General features: G+C 34.8%; 1 protein-coding gene across 8 annotated transcripts in view; it reads left to right on the top strand.

Moving 5' to 3' along the window:
• The window catches only part of NHSL1 (NHS like 1), a 345,331-nt gene that overhangs the window by 189,757 nt on the left and 135,642 nt on the right, over positions 1–19,932 (top strand). The window contains exon 1 of one of the 8 annotated variants that reach the window (XM_074309700.1): positions 18,245–19,478. The exons of 6 other annotated variants lie outside the window; for them this stretch is intronic. In XM_074309700.1, the coding sequence (XP_074165801.1) occupies positions 19,277–19,478 (202 nt within the window). In that variant the 5' untranslated portion in view covers positions 18,245–19,276. Of the gene's footprint in view, positions 1–18,244; positions 19,479–19,932 lie in introns of those variants that run through there. One more of the 8 variants, XM_074309697.1, reaches the window with a different exon arrangement.

Here is a 19,932-nt window from a genome sequence, read left to right on the forward strand (position 1 = left end):
GTATGGTTATAGCATTTATTATACAGGATAATGAATTTCTGTAATTGTGAGACAAGGGAGGAAGTGAAACAATAGGATTAGTGGATTACATGCTGCACTCAATGTCAGGAAAATCTGGATTTAAGTCCTTCTTCTATCACAGATTTGTTGTGGTTTTAGGTAAGTCACCTAAATTGCTCAGTACTCCCTGACTATGATGGTGGAGGAAGTTGCCACACCAAAAGTTCTGCATAATGTTGAAATTGGTATCTGGACAACAGCAACAAAAGACTTGTTTCAAGGAAAATTTCCTTCAGAAGTAAAAATATCAAAATAAAAATTATTGAAAACGTATTACTTGAAATGTAAATGTTTCACAATCAGATACAAAGCTTTAAAAAAATGAATGACATGTTTTATACAGAGTATTCTTAATCCTTACCTCTCCTTAGAATTCCTAGTCTTTTTTCAAAGTTTAGTTCGGGTGCCATCACTTAAGGAACTGTTCCCTCCCACTATTAGCACCTTCTTCCTCTAATTCTCTTACATTTATTTTCTTACATATATATATTGTTTCCTTCAGTGGAATATAAAATCTTTGAGTATAGGGACAATTCAATTTATGTCTTTTGTTTCTCCAGTACTTAGCACAGAGACACGTTGGAAAATTATGGATTAAAATATGTTAATAGGTTTAGGATAGTGTACTATTCAGTAGCATTTATTATATTTGGAATAGAGAGACAACATATCATAAAGAGTATTTTCAAAGCTTGGGAGTCTGGGAGACCTGAATTGAGTCTTTCCTCTTGACTGTGAGCTTGGGCATTTAACTTTTATTGTCCACGCAATTTTTTAAGACTGTAAACTTCAGAACAAATGGGGTATTTCTTTACCCAGGGTTACTGAAAATGATGAAGGTATCAAGACCCTCCCCTCAATTTAAATGCACCTGAGCACATACAAACTTAGTACAAGAAGTCACTTGTGGACATCTATCTCATACTCACTCCCTCTGGAAAAGTTTAGCTAAATTTAAAGAGGCAACACATAGAATTTTGTCCTGTGTTTGCTTTTTAATCTACCCACAGATGTTAACTTTGTCTAGGCTCCTTTTGATATGTAATATATAATCTCTGTATCCTAACCTAGAATTATTCAGTTTTGACTTTTGAGTATTCTACTCCCAGTCAATGTGGTTTTTCCTTGAACTTTGTTATGTTCTGCCATCTTGTGGCCATTTATAAGTAAATTCTCAGTGCTGTAGTGTCTTGAAATTGGCTTTTAAAAACTTTTTCAAATGTAGTTTCTGACAGAATGGAGATATGGCCAAAAAAGAATGTGGCCTTGAAAAATTTGACTCAATGGTAATTTGACTCTGGCCAAATTTAATGTGTTAAACTGAATATCCATTAATTCAAGGCTTATATTTAGACCCCTACATTAATGTCTGAGAACTAAGTCCCATTGGATCAGGAGTTATACTTTTTAGGTTCAAGTCTCCTATTTATTTATTAACTAAGACTGTCCAGCTCAAATTCTATAATTTCATATTATGAAGCAAAGAAAAATAAAATTTTTAATTTGTTTTCCTATTCTAGAAATTGCAGAATTTTTTTCTTCTATTGTACATCAAGCCTTGTATGGTGTCTCACATATACAAAGTGTTGTGACAATAATTCTTGATTCTGTTGAATTCTTTTGTGAGAATTTCCTGTTTTGCATTTTTCTAGAATTGAGATACTTTTCATTGAATTGGGAGACTAGCATGCTGATTCTCCCTGTTTTGTTCCATTAAACCTTGTAATTTAAAAAAAACTGGCAAGATTAAACTATCAAAACCTTGATCAGAATCCACATAGATGCTGAGAGAAACTATATGATATAGTTCTGGGTTTGTTTCTTTTCTTTTTGGTCAAACCTATGATTTCATTGAGTAGAGAACCTGCTATTGAGAAAGCCTCTTTCTACTTAGATACTATACTGCAACTTTTCTTCGAGAATTGTTTGGGTCATTGAAAGGCTCCCTCTGGTAATATAGTTTAGGAAATATAGCCTATATTTGTTAGAGGCAGGACTTGAACCCAGGACTTTTTTTTTTTTTTTAACTTTCATTTGGAAATAGATGACAAATTTAAAAAGCCATTGTAACAGTAACAAGAAGACTCTGTGATCAGTTATGACAGACTTAGCTCTTCTCAGCAATACAGTGATCCAAGATAATTCCAAAAGACTTGGGATGGAAAATGCCATCTGCATCCAGAGAAAGAGCTATGAAGATTGAATATAGATCAAAGCATACTATTTTCATTTTCCCTTTTTTGTTTGCTTTTTCTTTGGCAACATAACTAATATAGAGAAATATGTTTAAAATGATTGTACATGTATAACCTGTATCAAACTGCTTGCTGTCTTGGGGAGGAGGAGATAAAGAAGAAAAAAAAAAAACTGGAACTCAAAATCTTCCAAAAATGAATGTTGGAAATTATCATTATGTAATTGGAAAAGTAAAATACTATTAAGTAAAAAGAACAAGAAGAGGAAAAAGAGGAGGAGGAAGAAGGAGAAGGAGAAAAAGGAGAAGGAGAAGGAAAAGGAAGGTACTCCCTCCTTTCTATGTAATCTTTATCAACTCATTATCTCATTCTCTACAGAAGCTCTTCCAAACCTTTTCTTCCCCCAAATCTCTCATGGCTTTCTCTCATCACCTTCCTCCTGAGAACCCTGCCTTCATATTTTACAGAAAAAAATTGAGGCCATTGACCATGAGTTCCCTCTTCTCCCCTCTTCCTCATTTCCTATCACTCTTCTACCAGTATCTTTTCTTTCATCCCTGCCTCTCAAGATTAGATGACCTTACTCCTTAGAGAAAAAGGATAATCCCTCTATTGCTCAAGCAATTGCATTCCATTCCATTTCCTCCAATAGACTGCCACCACTTTCCCCCTTTCCCCCCCCCCCCATCCTTACTCTTTTACTTAATTTTCAATCTCTTATGATGTAAATTAGGACAATGCTGAGTTACCACTACATATCTCTCAGATTGGCTAAGATGACAAGAAAAGACAAGGACGAATGTTGAAGGGAATGTGGGAAAACTGGAACACTGATATATTGTTGGTGGAACTGTGAATGGATTCCAGCAATTTGGAACTCTATTCAAAAAGTTATCAAACTATGCATATTCTTTAATCCAGCAGTGTCTTTACTGTGGGAACTGAATGTGGATCACCACGTAACATTCTCACTCTTTTTGTTGTTGTTCATTTGCATTTTGTTTTCTTACTCATTTACTTTCTTTTTTTGATCTGATTTTTCTTGTGCAGCAAGAGAATTATATAATTATGTTTATACATGCTGGATTTAACATATATTTTTAACATGTTTATCATATATTGAATTGCTTGCCATCTAGGGGAGGGGGTGAGGGGAAGGAGGAGAAAATCCGAAACACAAGGCTATGCAAGAGTCAATGTCAAATTATCCTTGCATATCTCTACCTGTCTACTGGTTTATTTCCTAAAGATTACCAACTTGCCATTGTCTCCCCCATCTTAGAATAAAACATCAAAAAAACAAACAAACAATCAAAATGGCTCTCTCTAAATTTACCAGGGATCTCTTAATTGCTAGATCTAATTTTTTTTCTTAATTTTCATTGAAGTTTCTGAGTCTTTCACACTATTGATCTCTCTCTCTCCCTCTCTTTTTTCCTCCCTCCCTCCCTCCTTAGGTTTTTGAGATAATCATTCTCTCCTGGTTCTTCTGCTTAACAGCTCTTTCCCTGTTCTGCTGTATCTTCATCTACATGTTCCACAGGATTCTACCTTGAGCGGTTTTTTTCTTCTTTTGTTTTACTTCACTAGATGACCTTTTCAAATACCATGGATTTACTTACTATCTCTATACTAAAGATTCTAAAATCTCCCTACTTTGCTCTCTAATCTCTTTGCTGAGCTTCAATCTCAAATCTTCATCTACTTTTCAGACTTTTCAAACTGGATGTCCAGTAAACATCTTAAATTCAGTATGTCCAGAACACAATGTATTATCTTGTCTGCTAATCCCCCACTCCTACCCCATTCAATCAGCTTATAAGCTGTGGGGTTTTTTTGCATCGCTACCACTTCAGTGCAGGCCCACATCCCGCTTGGACTACTGAAATAGCCTGTTGATAGGTCTGACTGGCACAAATCTCTCTACTCCAATCCATCCTCCATTTAGCTACTAAAGAAATTTAAGTCACTCTAGTGGCTCCCTATTGCCTCCAGCGTAAAATACAAAATCTTCTACTTAGTATTGAAAATCCTTCACAATCTAGTCCCCTCCTAACTTTCTATTCTTTTTATGCCTCACTCTCCTTCATGCAGCCTTCAATCTAGTGATATTAGCCTCCTGTTGTTTCATGAAGGAGACATGAACAAGGCACCATGCATTTCTAGAATGCTCTTTCTTCCCCTAATGACTTCTCTGACTTTCTTTAGATCTTAGGACTTAATCTTCTACGGGAAGCTTTTCCCAACCTGTCTTTAATTATAGTGCTTTCCCTCCATTAAGTATTTTCTATTTATGCTGTATATAGTTAGTTTGTGCACATTTTTTTCCTTTCCTCATTAGTGTATGAGCTCTTTGAGGGCAGGTACTGTCTTTTGTTCTTATTGTATCCCTTATGCTTAATCAAGTACAATCACTTATCAAATATTTATTTATTAGTTGACTGGTTAACCTGTTTTCTCTCTGTTCCCTGGTTCCTCTTTCCCTCCTATTTCTTTGTAAAACCCAACTATGTGTTCATATTGTATTTTTTGCTTCTTTTAATCAGTTCTCTTGAGAAGTGTCAGCTTCTCCTCTAACTCCTTCCTGGTTTATATAGATTTCTACTTGTGCACATTGATTATGTGAGATAATTTTTCCTAACCTTCTTCCCCCACTTTCACTCCACTCACACTATTCCTTATACTCTCCATTTCCATTGTTCTCTTAAGATAAAGACATAAAAGAACTACTCTTTTAAGGGAGCAACCTGCTAGTGGCTGCTGGGGATCTAATTCTGACCAGCAGACTAAATCTCTTCATGTGAGAAGATGATAACAATACCTGGAGACTGAGAAGGAGTTGCATTCTCTGACCTCTCTTCTCTTCCCTCTTGCCCCAAGCCACATCTTAGTCTGTAATGGCTGATTTGCAATTCCTTCAAGTAGGTTATGTTTCACTGCTGTGGGGGCTTTCGAGGAACTGATCAGTCTTTTAATGGTACAGTTCCCTTTAACCCTTTATAGGCTTTCTGCGTTTCAAATTTAGACGTGGTCTTTAACATCACTCCAAAATCTTGACTAATTAGATTCCCTTTATAACTACTGACAGTAACTTAGAGAGTTTCCCTATCATTTCTCTACCTTCGAATGTAAAAAATTTATACTCCCAAAGGGCTATAAAAGCAAATCCTTTAACAATACCACTGAGGTATGAATTCCAAAAGAGATTTTTTTTTTTTTAAAGGAAAAGGACCTATATGTACAAAAATATTTATAGCAGCTCCCTTCTCAGGGCAAAAAAAAATTGGAAACAGAGGATATTCATCAATTGGGGAATGGCAGAATAAATTGTGATATGTGATTATGATGGAATATTATATATAATTCTATGAGAAATGATGAGCAGGATGCTCTTAGAAAAAATCTGGAAAGTTCTCTCTAAATTCAAGCAAAGTGCAAGGTACTGTGTACAAATAGCAATGTTCTGGAATGATCACAGTGAATGACTTTGCTGTTCTCAGCAAAATAATGATCCATGACTAGTCTGAAGGACGTAAAATGAAAAATCTTATCCGTATTCAGAGAAAGAACTGATTGTGTTTGAATACAGATTGAAGCATATTCCCTTTTTTTCCTTAATTTTATTTTTCTTTGGGGTTTTTTGTTTGTTTGTTTTTTGGGGGGAGAGCTATGTTTTCTTTTACAACATAACTTTTATGGAAATGTTTTCCTTAGCTTCACATGTGTTTTCTTAATGGGTTCTGGAAGTAGGGATAAGAGAGAATCTGAAACTCCAAGTTTTAAAAAGAAATATTAAAAAATTATTTTAAGTGTAACTGGGGGAAAATAAAAATATTTTTTAAAAAGAAAAAAAAGAATGTAAGCAGTTTATCCTTGTTCAGCCAATTATTATTGTTCTTTCATACTTTTATCTCTTATCTCCTTTGTTTGAACTTCAGAATTTCTATTCATCACTGGATTTTGTTGTTATTGTTTTTTGGTCAGGAATACTTAGAAGCCCTCTATTTCATTAAAGCTCTATGTTTTCCTCTTAGTATTTTTTATATTAGTTTTGTTGGCAAAACTTTATTGCTTGGGCAAGGTGTCTCTTGTGTGAAAATGTTAATTGCCTTTTCAATTCTTTCTTCATTTTTTTTCCCCTCAAGCACTTTCATTTTGTTTATTTAAAAAATTAATCTCCTCACCAAAAAATTAATTTAAAAAAAAAACAACCCTCTTGCTTCATTTTGCCTAGGAATTCTTGTTGAGTGTTTTTCTGAAGCTTTACTTGTAGATGTTTTGAAGTTTTCACCCCTTTTAAACCTGTAATTTATAGTATCTTATATGACCTGATCACCATAATAACTCACAATGGTGGTTTTTTTTTGTTGGCCCATTCTTTCAGGTTACTTCCTGACTTTAGATTTGATGTTGGGTCTGTATTCTGATGGGTTTCTCGTGTTTCTTTCTTGAGTGTTTCTATTCCAGTATCTCTGAGGCAGGCAGTCTTTGCAAAATTTGCAATCTTTCACTGCTTTCAAAGTATCCTAATCCAGGATAAAGGCTGATCGCTATCCACTTGGTTGAGATCTCCAAGTTTTGGCCTCCTTAGTTTTGGCCAGAGCAACAATAGAATCTTGCTGGACTTAGCTCCTATCAAATAGCTGGAAAGTTCTGTTGGTTCAGAGCTATAGAAATGTGGGATCCTGCTCTACAGACTGGGTTAGATGTTTGAACTGAGTTCTCACTTTGCTCCTAGGATCTGAGCCAAATCACTGTTGCTTGCTTCTGATCCTCTTCCTTTCTCAGTACACAGCCCAGAATTTCCCTATATAAGCAACCTACCTTTCTCTCTGTTTGACCACACAGATAGAGGCCTTTCTCAGTCCACCTCAGATCTTCCTGGATCTGTGACCCAAAAGTAAGTAGTAAGTTATAAAGCACCCAAAACTTGTCCCTGTAACAGTGCCTTGTATCGATCTGGGAGTATTCCAGGATCTTCTGAAACTTTCTCTTGCCCTGTTACCTAGACTTTCTCTGGACAGTGTAATATTCAAGCCAGTTGTGTTTGAAGAGACCCATCTGTGGTGTCAGCAGACCTCTCTGTCTCCCTATGGTGACATATGACTTTTCCTGGATTTCCCCAGGAGTCTTGGGGAGAGAAGCCCATTATAAAATGCTTCTTATTGCTTTTCCATCTTGGCTTTACCTCCTTCACTCATTTATTTTAAGCTCTCTTAAAGATCTGGTATTACCATTCGTGAATTAATAACACTTGGTACTGTTACTATAGTAGTGGTTTTCTGGTTTTGAATCATTAAGATTTCTTCTCTTTGTCCTATGGTCTCTCTTTGTTTTTGGAAGAAAAATATATATAAAACAATTGAATAAAAGAGTAGCATTGCTGTTCTGCTGGCTTATTTTTTCTTCAATAGTTACATGTTGTACACAGATCTTTATCCTTTTAGTAGGGGAGCAAAAGTAAGGCATCTCTCACTATTCCCATGAACCCTCTTCACTCCAGCCAAATTGTTTGCTCATTATTACCTGTGCTTGTGGTGACTACTCTATATACTTTGCCTTCTTGGCTCACATTCCCTTTGCCTATTTGAATGGCAGGTATTTGGAATCAGGACCTGGATTCACATCCTGACTCAGCTTCTTACTAATATTCTATGACTTAATCAGTTAACCTCTTTTGGTTTTAATTGCACTAGATATAAAATGGGAGGGAATTTCTGAGGTCCTTTACAGCTCTTATATATGGTATAGAACTATGTAATATCGTAAGATATTACATACATGTATTAATAATATGTAATTTCAAACCCAATAATCAAAGCATTGTAATTTCAGGGGACTTTTTTCAGTTAAAGATTTTGATCTTTGATCTTCAACACTTAGTAAGTATGGGACAGCTAAGTGGTACAGAGGATAGAGTACTAGTCAGAGTTAGATAAGACTCTTCTTGCTGAATTCAAATCTGGTTCGACATTTATTAGTTGTGTGACTCTGGGCAAGTCATGTTTACCTCAAAGGTAAACCACTTTCCTATCTTTGCTGAGAAAATCCTAAATAGGATCATTAAAAGTCAGCTATGACTGAAACAACTGAACAAGTGTATGTACATGGGCAAATCATTACTTCTCAGAACAAAACTTTCCTTATTTGTAAAATAGAAATAATTACTTACATAACCTGCTTCACAGAGGTACAAAGTGCTTTGTAAACCAATAAAGTACTGAAAAAATATGAATTTTGATTATGAAATTTGAGTTAACTGATGTATAAGATTAAAATTCCTTCATTAGAAGAGTGGTTGGGTAAAGATAAGAACTGCTCTGAGATGAAGATACTTCATTTTGGATTGTAGGTTAACCATGTGAGAAAAATTTTTTCCCTTGGGATTTAAAGAGATGTTTTGTTTTTTGACAGCTTAACAAAAATGAGAATATCTCTGGAAATGTGGCACATTAATAAAAAATTAATAAAAATTTTTCTAGGAAAGGGGTCATGACCTTTTGCAAAGGTCATTTGAGAAAAGAACTCTTCAAGAATTCTTGAGGGCAATACTTATTTATTTTGATTTTTTTAAAAGACAATTTAAAAATGATTATTATTATAGCTTTTTATTTACCAGATATATGCATGGGTAACTTTTCAGCATCTACAATTGCAAAACCTTTTGTTCCAATTTTTCCCCTCCTTCCCCCCACACCTCCCCCAGATGTCAGGTTGACCAATATATGTTAAATATGTTAAAGTATATGTTAAATACAATATATATATATATATATCCATGCAGTTATTTTGCTATACAAAAAGAATCGGACTTTGACATAGTGTACAATTAACTTGTAAAGGAAATAAAAAATGCAGGCAGACAAAAATAGAGGGATTGGGAATTCTATGTAGTGGTTCATATTCATCTCCCAGAGTTCTTCGCTGGGTGTAGCTGGTTCAGTTCATTACTGCTCTATTGGAACTGATTTGTTTCATCTCATTGTTGAAGAGAGCCAAGTCCATCAGAATTGATCATCATATAGTATTGTTATTGAAGTATATAATGATCTCCTGGTCCTGCTCATTTCACTCACCATCAGTTCATGTAAGTCTGTTCAGGACTTTCTGAAGTCATCCCTCTGGTCATTCTTACAGAATAATAATATTCCATAATATTCATATACCACAATTTACTCAGTCATTCTCCAATTGAGGGGTATCTACTCAGTTTCCAGTTTCTGGCCACTACAAAAAGGGCTTCCACAAACATTTTTACACATGTGGGTCTCTTTCCCTTCTTTAAGATCTCTTTGGGATATAAGCCCAGTAATAACACTGCTGGATCAAAGGGTATGCACAGTTTGATAACTTTTTGAGCATAGTTCCAAATCATTCTCCAGAATGGCTAGATGTATTCACAATTCCACCAACAATGTATCAGTGTCCCTGTTTTCTCACATTCCCTCCAACATTGTGCATTATCTTTCCCTATCATTCTAGCCAATCTGACAGATGTAGTGGTATCTCAGAGTTGTCCTAATTTGCATTTCCATGATTAATAATAACTTGGAGCATCTTTTCATATGGCTAGAAATAGTTTCAATTTCTTTGTCTGAGAATTGTCTGTTCATATCCTTTGACCATTTATCAATTAGAGAATGGCTTGATTTCTTATAAATTTGAGTCAATTTTCTATATATTTTGGAAATGAGGCCTTTATCAGAACCTTTCACTCCCAGTTTATTGCTTCCCTTTTAATCTTGGCTGCAATAGTTTTATTTGTACAAAAACTTTTCAATTTGATATAATCAAAATTTTCTATTTTGTGATCAATAATTATCTCTAGTTCTTCTTTGGTCATAAATTCCTTACTCTTCCACAAATCTGAGAGGTAAACTATTCTATGTTCTTCTAATTTATTTATAATCTCATTCTTTATGAATAGGTCATGAACCCATTTTGACCTTATCTTTTTTTTTTTTTAATGGCATAAAAATCTCACAATCAAATGGAAAAAATTTATTTATTTATTTTATTATAACTTTTTGTTGACAGAACATATGCCTGGGTAATTTTTTTTTACAACATTATCCCTTGCACTTACTTCTGTTCTGACTTTTCCTTCTCTCCCTCTACCCCTTCCCCTAGATGGCAGGCAGTCTTATACATGTTAAATATGTTATAATATATCCTAGATACAATATATGTGTGCAGAACTGAATTTCTTGTTGCACAGGGAAAATTGGATTCAGAAGGTAAAAATAACCTTGGAAGAAAAACAAAAATGCAAACAGTTTATACTCATTTCCCATTGTTTCTTTTCTGGGTGTAGCTGATTCTGTCCATCATTGATTAATTGGAACTGAATTGGATCTTCTCTTTGAAGATATCCCATTCCATCAGAATACATTCTCATACAGTATTGTTGTTGAAGTGTATAATGATCTGGTTCTGCTCATTTCACTCAGCATCAGTTCATGTAAGTTTCTCCAAGCCTCTCTGTATTCATCCTGCTGGCATTTTGATCTTATCTTGATGTACAGTGTTAAGTGTACATCAGTGTTAAGTGTGGGTCAATGGAGGGCAATATTTATTAACATCCTTCATATTTATGCAAGATTATAGGAGGATCAAGTAAATTAGTCTGTGAGAGGTGCCAAAAATAACATTTTTCAGCCTGAGTGGGCTTAAAAGTTCATAAAATTGAATTTGAACTTCTCTTGTGGTAAAGATTGAAACTGGTTCATTTTCAGTCAAAATGTAAAAACTTCAAGCTCTCTGTTTTTAAATAATTATATTTTCTGACTCAATATAAGTCTTATTCTCTTAGTTCTTAAATTATTTTGGGGGTATTGTGAAGGCACTTTGAATATTCTTTTAAAGCAATTAAAAATTTACATGGGGTCTTGAGAAAGTTAATATATTGTCTAATAATTGACTCACACAATCAGACTCAGGTCATATAGTTCACTAAACATTGACAAGTACCTAGGATGTGCATGAGAGACAATTTCATGGAATAGTGAACAGAGGGATGTTTTTGGTGTTCAAGTTTTGACTCTAGTATACAAAGCTGTGTGACCATGGTCAGGTTGTGTGCCAGGTACTATGAAATCCTCAGGGTAGAGGGACAGATGAATGTCAAGGAAATTAGGGCCAATAGATAGCAGCATACATGGAGTGGAGTAAGGTCCAAGAGCGGTCAAAAGCGTTAAAAGCCAAACTCTGCCCAATACCATGCTATTTCCCATTTCAAACTCTTTGGCTTAAAGTTCAAGGCCTTCCTGAATCAGGTTTCAATCAAATCCATTTAGGATTGTTATCTCTTGCTGTCTTCCTTCACATACTTTATAAAAAAGTGAAGCTAGACTACTATTTTCTGACCATGTCCTTCATTTCAGAGTGTGACTGCTTTTAATCATACTGTTTCCTTCTACCTGCTTCTTTACCCCTTGAAACTGAGACTTAATTTATCCACCTCAAATGTTCCATGATTCCTCTTGATTGATAAGATCAATCAACAAGCAAGTATTTATTAAGTACTTACTATGTATTAGTCATTATGCTTCAGATACAGATATAAATATTAAATAGCCACTATTGTTGAGAAAATTATAAGGCAGCATGGAAGTCTCTTGTTATGTTATACAAAGATAAAGGGGTTAAGGAAAGGTTTCATATAGTAGGTGGTATTAAGGTGAACCTTGAGGAAATTAGAGATTCTATAAGGCAGAGATGAGGAGGGAGTATGTTCCAGGCATAGGAGACAGTGCAAAGGCACAGGGATAAAATGGAGTATTGTATGAGAGCAGTATGGAGGGCAGTTTGGCTTAACAAGAGTATGCTTATATGAGAGTGAATTCAAGACAGTTTGGGGACTAGATGAAGGACTTAACAGTGGAGTTAATCTTTGACACTAGAGTCCATAGGAAGCCCGCTGGGGTTTGAATAGTTGAATGAAATGATCAAATCTGAGCTTGGAAAAAATCATTTTGGTAACTGTAAGGAGAATTTTTCCATTTCTTCTCTCTCTCCAACCTGCATGTTCTTTTTCACATGCACATATATTTTGAACATTCTGAGTAATTATATTGTTTTAGGTTCAGCAGCTAAGGAATCTTTTAGCAGTGTTTACCTGTAATTACTATCCCTCCTTGATCTTTATGATATGCAAGAACTTTTACCCCCTTTAATTGTATTTTATTTTTTAAATTACATGTTAAAATAGTTTTCAACATTCATTTTTGTAAATTTAATTGTAATGGACTTTGGGTGACAGGTTAAGTACCTATTCAGTTCTTCCTAGTTTTCTGAGCTTTGCCATAGCATATAGTCTTTGAGATACTTTGCTCTATGCAAAAACTTATAAAATATATGTGGTATAAATGGAAGGTAACCTCAGGGAAGGCAAAGAAGCTACTATCTTTATAATGCAATAACATAAGTACCTTATAATATGTATTATATTATAATATACATTATACAAAATATGTAAGGCACTTTTAAATGTTAATTTCATCTGAACCTCACAGTAGCACTGTGATGTTAGTCTTCATTTTATACATGAAAAAATTAAGTTGGCCCAAAAAACACATTGGTATACATAATGATGAATCTTTTGACATTAAGTCTATTATTATGGATATATTATTATGGATATGATGAAAGATGAAGAAAATATACTGCTAACATGCAGATTAGTGCTACACAAGGTAGAGTTTGATGTAGGAAATGAAATATTGAAAGTATTTGAAGAAAGATTCTTTAAAGTATAAATTTTTTTGATTTTGATTCTCAAGTATAGTAGTCAAATATATGACCAAGTGAGATAATATTTATAAAACACTACATAAATGCTATCTATTATCAAAAGAAAATAAGCTTATAGACATAAGGCAATCAACAAAATAGGAGATTGTAAATGATTGCATATTAATCTGTAATTTCCATTGTTTCCCACTCATCAATCCCATTCCTCAAAATTTGTATATTGATTTGAATGTAATAAATACTTATATTGTCCTTTTTCCCACCTAGTCTTTGACAATTTGACAATCTCATCTGGGCAGTTCAATCAAAAGATGATATCTAACTGGAGCTTTGGAAGAAGATTTTGACAGGCTGGGGGGTGAAGGTATATTCTAGACCAGTGGTCCTCAAACTTTTTAAATAGGGGGCCAGTTCACTGTCACTCAGCCCATTTGCCATAACCAGGTGGGCTGCATAAACGTCCTGGCTGTAGTTTGAGAACCCCTGTTCTAGACCTTATAAATGATTTATACAAATGCATGAAAGTATAATTGTCATGTCAAAGTCTTCCTAATGCAGTTACTTTACCTGGAGAATAGGGACTTGTTTTCAAAAAGGTTAGAGCAAATGTTAGCATTTCTGTCATTTGTCAAATTATCTGGCAAGAAGAGGTTGATTTTTCTAATAGCATTGGGTTTTTAACATGGAAGATTGGCTGTTTTCACCTTTACAATCTTTAGGGATTGAGAGTAACAATACATGATCACTTGCTTGTGTATCAAGTTATCTCATAACGATTATGTGGCTAATTTGAAAGGTAATATTTATGTGCAAGAATACTTTTTGGACATGAAAATATCAAAAGAATTTTATAGTCATGCTTATAATACTGTTTCCTTTTGATCTTAATGTGAAAGGAAAAAAAAAAAAAAACAATGGCTCATGTCAATGAAAAGTCCCTGGTGTTCTGAAATTTTTGACCCAAATTATATCTGCTCAGAAGAAAATGCTGTAATTTCTTTCTTTTTTTTTTCTTTTTTCTTTTTTTTTAAGCATTAAATGGCCTTTTATTATCTTTGAATGTACACACTATTTTTAAATGATTATTTGACACATTTAAAGCAATGGCCAGCTCTTTGGCTAAGAATTTAGCAAAAGACATGGCTGTAATGATTTAATTAAATTAAGAATAGATCAGATTTAGGTTGATAACTTATATTTCCATTATTTTCCAAAGATATTGCTTGACTTTCATGATAGCAAAGAAATGTGGCATGTTCCTATGTTCTGAATGGAAAAAACAAGGCTCTTCTCATTCTGAAACATATTGAAAACATAGTTCTTGATCCAGATTTTAAACTATGTGCAACTTGTTTTGGACTTTAATAGGTTTCTTAAATAATAAAATATGCTACTGTATTTTGAAAATTCTAATAACTGCAGGATTGTTGTTATCATCATTCAATACTTAAACATTAACCTCTTGGAGAGACACTATTATGCAGATACCATGCACACATATGTTTTTCTGTGTATATGCTGTTTTGTTTAAAAAAATATGAAAATAAAATATATATTGAACCTGTTTTCTATAATATAAATGTAGTAAATATGAAGTTATTATAAGTTGTTTTTAAATTGTAGGCTATATATGTGTGTGTAAATATATGCATATATGTCATGTATACATATACATATATACCTATACTCCAATTTGAGGGAAATGCTTTATACACAATTTGGCTTTTAGCATCAATATGACTAAGTCCTGAACTAGCATAGATTTAATTGTGTGTTCTGAATTAAACATTTCCACAAAAATGCTTTAATTTCTTAACATTTCAGAAGAAAAGCACCTGAGAGTAGTAACTTTGCTGTGTTTTTGTTTCTCTTTATTGATGAGGTGAGTCCTAAGTGTGTTTTTTAACCTTAAATTATAGGGAATTTAATTCTGCAATTTGACTGTGTGTATGCATATACATCCACAGATACATGCTTCAGGTTCTAAGTTTTTAACATATCTGATTTAAATTGTTTACTTTTGAATCTTGTAAAAAGTTTCTTATTCCTGGTGTTTATATGTTATCTCACAGGGACCTTTCCATTTAAATCTACCTCTTAAATTATTTACACAAGATGACAGTTGGGGAATCTACTGTATTATGTCCCAGGAGCCAAAGGTCATTTTGCTATGCTTCCTTGATTTATTTGGTAATTTGATATAGTGCTTAGCTAGCTGCTTCCTATCTAGTCCCAGGGGCATAGTATAGGATGAGTATTTTCCTCTCATTTCCCTACCTTTCTCTGTATTTCTTCATCTGAAATTTTTCTACATATCAAATTTTGGACTTTTCAATTCAATTTGTGCCTCCAAATTTTCCTGAGTGAGTAGAGAAAAGGAAAATCAGTAAAATGAGGTTTAATGAACTTGTTTGTGAATTTGTAGATCAGAGGAATTACTGGTCCTTGACCTTAGTCTCTTCTCTTGGTTGATTGCTTCTCACTGCCATCTAAAGTAATTTTCCATTATCTTCTTGTTAGTGGAAACAATTCTCTCTGCCAAGAGCCTTAAAAAATTCAGGTAGCAAACTTAATAAACTACATATGCCTCATTTATCTGGAGTTCAGTCTTCAAGCATCTTATCTCCTTGTGTTCCCAAGATCCATGTGAAAGAGGAAAAGATCAAAGGACATCTCAAATGATTGTCTTTAAGCCTTTGCAACATTATGCTCATATGTGATATGGTAGAAAGACTGTTCTGCCTGAATCCTACATTAAACACTTACAGAACTAGGACCTGTCTCACTAGCTTGTGAGTAAGACACTTTACAAATAGTTAAGTGCTATCTAAATGAATTATTTATTCTGCAGGCCCTTATGCACAGTCTTATTGGCTTTTATTTTATGCACCATTAAAAAAACAAAACCAGATAAGTCACTTGTTTTCTCAGATCGCAGTGAAATAGGAACAGGAAATTAGTAGGTGAATAGGTGATGCAAAGGAGAGTAGAGGAAGAATCATTTTATAGCTAATAGCCTACTAGTCAAGGAAGAAACAGAAAAACTAAAAAGTTAGCATAGAATTCTATTAGCACACTAATAGGTTCTAAATTTTTATCATATCTGGTTTATATTGTTTACTTTTGGACTTTTCAAAAGGCTTCTTATTCTTAGTATGTATATGTTACCTCACAGGGACATTTCCATTTAAACCTACCTCTTAGATTTTTTCTTTTACAGAAGATGATAGTAGTGGTTGGGCAGCTATATGATATTGTGGATAGAGTGGTAGGCTTGGAGTTAGAAGACTCATCTTCCTGAATTCAAATCTGGCCTTAAATACTTCCTAGCTGTGTGATCCTGGGTAAGTCACTTAATTCTGTTTGCCTTAGTTTCCTCGTTCATGAGCTGGAGAAGGACATGGCAAATCAATCACTCCAGTATCTTTGCCAAGAAAAAACTAAATGGGATCATGAAGAGTCAGACATGCCTGAAAGTGACTGAATGATAACAATCTAGTCATAGTTGTTATGATTCTGTCATCAAGGAAATGTTTAATATTCTTGGTTTAAGAAGGAAGACAAATATACAGTGTATCTTAAGAAAAAATTTAATAAGAACTGTTTGAAGGAATTAGCTTTGGTTATCTGGAATATTTATTCTGGAACATTTCTTTGCTCAGTAATAATGTGATTAGTTGAAGGTAGAGTTTATTTCTGTTTTTTCTACCAAGGAAAATATCCTTAAATTGGAAGGGAGAAGGAGATGGGAAGGATAATCTAATCCTTTCCATCATTTAATTATTTGAAAAGTTGCCATATGGAAATGGGATTGGATTTATCTTGTTTATTCCTTCAAGTTAGAAGTGCCTTTAAGAGAACCTAATATGACTACTTAACTGATGGACTTCCCAACATTCATTTTCTAGGAAAAAATGAAAAAAATTTGCTTAAAATCTCACAGAACTGGAATAGTTCTATGATGCAAAGTACTGATCTTAAAACACTGCTTATCCAGATCCATTTTCACCTACATTTTTCTTTTTACATGTATTTTCATTTTACTTTTCTGTTTTCATTAGTAATTTGCAAAACAACAAAACCCACCCACACCCACACACACCCACATCCTCACACACACAAACACCAAATAAGGCTGAGCTCTTTACAGCTTCTTAGAGGTCCCTTGATAGCAATATACATTAGTTCATAAAAGCTCAATATGCTAAGGGGGCATTGATTTGGGATTACATATGAAAAGTGCTGTTGGCTCTCATGGCATTAAGGACATGTTGTCTATGATCCTCTTTTTTTTTTTTTTTTTTTTTTTTTTTTTAATGTTATTGATATTTCTTTTTGGCATCACCTTCTTTGTTCAATATATCAATCTCCTGGGGCAGCTAGGTGGCGCAGTGGATAGAGCACCAGCCTTGAATTCAGGAGGACCACAGTTCAAATCTGGTCTCAGACACTTAACACTTCCTAGCTGTGAGACCCTGGGCAGGTCGCTTAACCCCAGCCTCAGGAAAACAAAAACAATAACAATATGTCAATCTCCTTTTCCTCAGAGAGCCATCTTTTGTAATCAGGATTAAAAAGGAAGGGGGGAGGGAAGTACTTCAGCAAAACTATTCAACACATAAATCCAATCCGAATATATGTACTACTTTCATTGTCCCCCCAAGTCTGCAAATAAGAGAGAGATATATTCTTGTATATTCTTCTTCATGGTCATATATTGACCATAGATTTATTGCTGCTACAAGTCAATTCTGCTTTCACAGAATTTCCCCGAGTGACTGAGATGAATGATAGAACTGGAAGATGTTGTTGCTAACATATCTGTCTGTCTGTCTATCTGTCTATCTATCTATCTATCTATCTATCTATCTATCTATCTATCTATGTTGTTGATTCTGGAACGGTATGACTATTTAGAACTCTGGGTGGCTGGAGGATAGAACATATGGAGATGTTTTCCGGGGTTCTAAATGCCTCTGTCTTACTTCAGTGTTGATGATTTATGTATATCCTCTTTTTGCACCCTGTCTGCTAGTGGCAGGGAGTGTTAGCCAGACAGATTTCCCCCTTGTCAGGAGTGGTCTGATAGCTAGATTAGTCTACTGAGAAATACTACCATTTGGATTAATGCATTCAGGTGAAGTTATGACAGCCAAAGGGATCACGCATCCATACTATATTTGTATATAAAAGATCAGAAACCCATAGTTGTGATAGAAATCATTAAAATACATCTAAAATTCCTTTATATCAAAAATATTCCCTTTAGTCTGATTATAAATCCACTCATTTCTTATTTACTATTTAGGAATTAGTGCTCTCTAGAGACACTTGGATTTTCCCAGCCCTCGGAGAGGGAATTCAGAAGTTGGCTCTGCCACTGAGATATTGGCTTTGAAAAGGCGGAGATTTCAACCTCCAATACGGTGTCTTTACTACTGGAGAGAGCCTATCGAATTTCACTCTAGTGCTTACTCTGTAATCCAAGCAATAGCCACGCAGCCTGTTTTATTGTTTGTAGAGTCCTTCTGTAGATCCCCAGCTTTTCATAGACCGAAAGGAGAAAAAGGAGAGAGGACCAGTGGGAGGGTTGCTGATTGAGTTGTGCCAGTGTGAAGGAACGGAGCACTTTGATTTTTCTCCAGTAACCCCTGTTTAGGTGGGAGAACTATTGCCTTTGTGGGAGATCGGCAAACGGGGACCCTAAGTTAAAACTGAGTCTTTATTCCCCAGGGCAAGGAGGAGTTACTTCCTTATGCAACTGCAGGCTGGATTTCAGTCCCTGTGGGAGAAAGATGACGGGGAGAGGAGTAAGATTACAGTCTTGGAGGCTAGGTGCACAAGGAACAAATGGGTGTGCTTTGGTGCTATACTGCACAAAGTCTTAAGCTTCTTTGAAACCAAGATCCTGCTTCATTTTGATTGTTTTTCTTTTCTGCTTTTATATTTGACTGTGGATGAAACATCCTCGAGGAAAAGGACTTGGGAAGATTTATCAACTTAGTGACCAAGTGCCAAAGAAGTCTGACTAGTTCAAACATTGTTGCTCTTTACTCCCTATTCTGGATACCCCTTTCAGCCTCTGCCTCCCACTTCCTCCTCTCTGTCTTTAAAAGGAATGGCCAGAAGTAACCCTTTTGGATTTTGCACTGAATGTTGCTTAACGAGTGTGAAGGTGAGAAGAGTACTTTGTTAAAGGACCAGGAGCAACTTTTTGAGAGTTTGTTTAGGCTGATTTTTGAGTATAGTGAATTCTGATGTAAAAGAAGATGAAAAAGGAGTGCGCTTCAGGTTCCTTCAGACTCAAGCCAAATTCAGGTTCTCTCTCACGTGCTGTAAGCTGGATAAATTTCTCCTCCTTGTCGAGGCAGACAAAGAGGTTGTTTCGCAGTGATGGAGAGCTCTCAATATGTGGGCAGCAGGTAGAAGATGATGATGAAAATTGGATCTACAGAACTCAGCACAGAAAAGGTGACCGCTTTATTTTGGATTTGTTACTTAGAGTTATTTTGTTTATGAGAATACTTTGACTTTATGATTTTTCTTTTATGCATCTCTGAAGGTGGTTTTCAGTAGTATTTGCTTACATGTGTAGAAATAATTTACTCCCAACAAGCTTGGCTTCTTGTCCTCCTAAGGAAAAAAAAAATGTCCCTCTCCCTTACTCTTTAGCTCTCCCCACCAAATCTACATTTGTGGAATATTAATAGCACAGTACAACCACAGTTTTATTTGACTTTTTCCTGAAGTAATGTATTGTGAAAATTCAGGGCAATCATATCTTACCTTGTTACAATTATGGCGGCTTCCTTTAGAAGAGATCCTGTGAGTTATATTCAGTTTCATCAGTTTTTATTACATTCCTTCCAGATAGAAATTAAATAGGTGATAAGTCTCTCTTGAATTGAAAAAAATTAGTTGCATT

This window comes from Sminthopsis crassicaudata, chromosome 4, assembly GCF_048593235.1.
Source record: "Sminthopsis crassicaudata isolate SCR6 chromosome 4, ASM4859323v1, whole genome shotgun sequence".
Taxonomy (NCBI): Eukaryota; Metazoa; Chordata; class Mammalia; order Dasyuromorphia; family Dasyuridae; genus Sminthopsis; species Sminthopsis crassicaudata.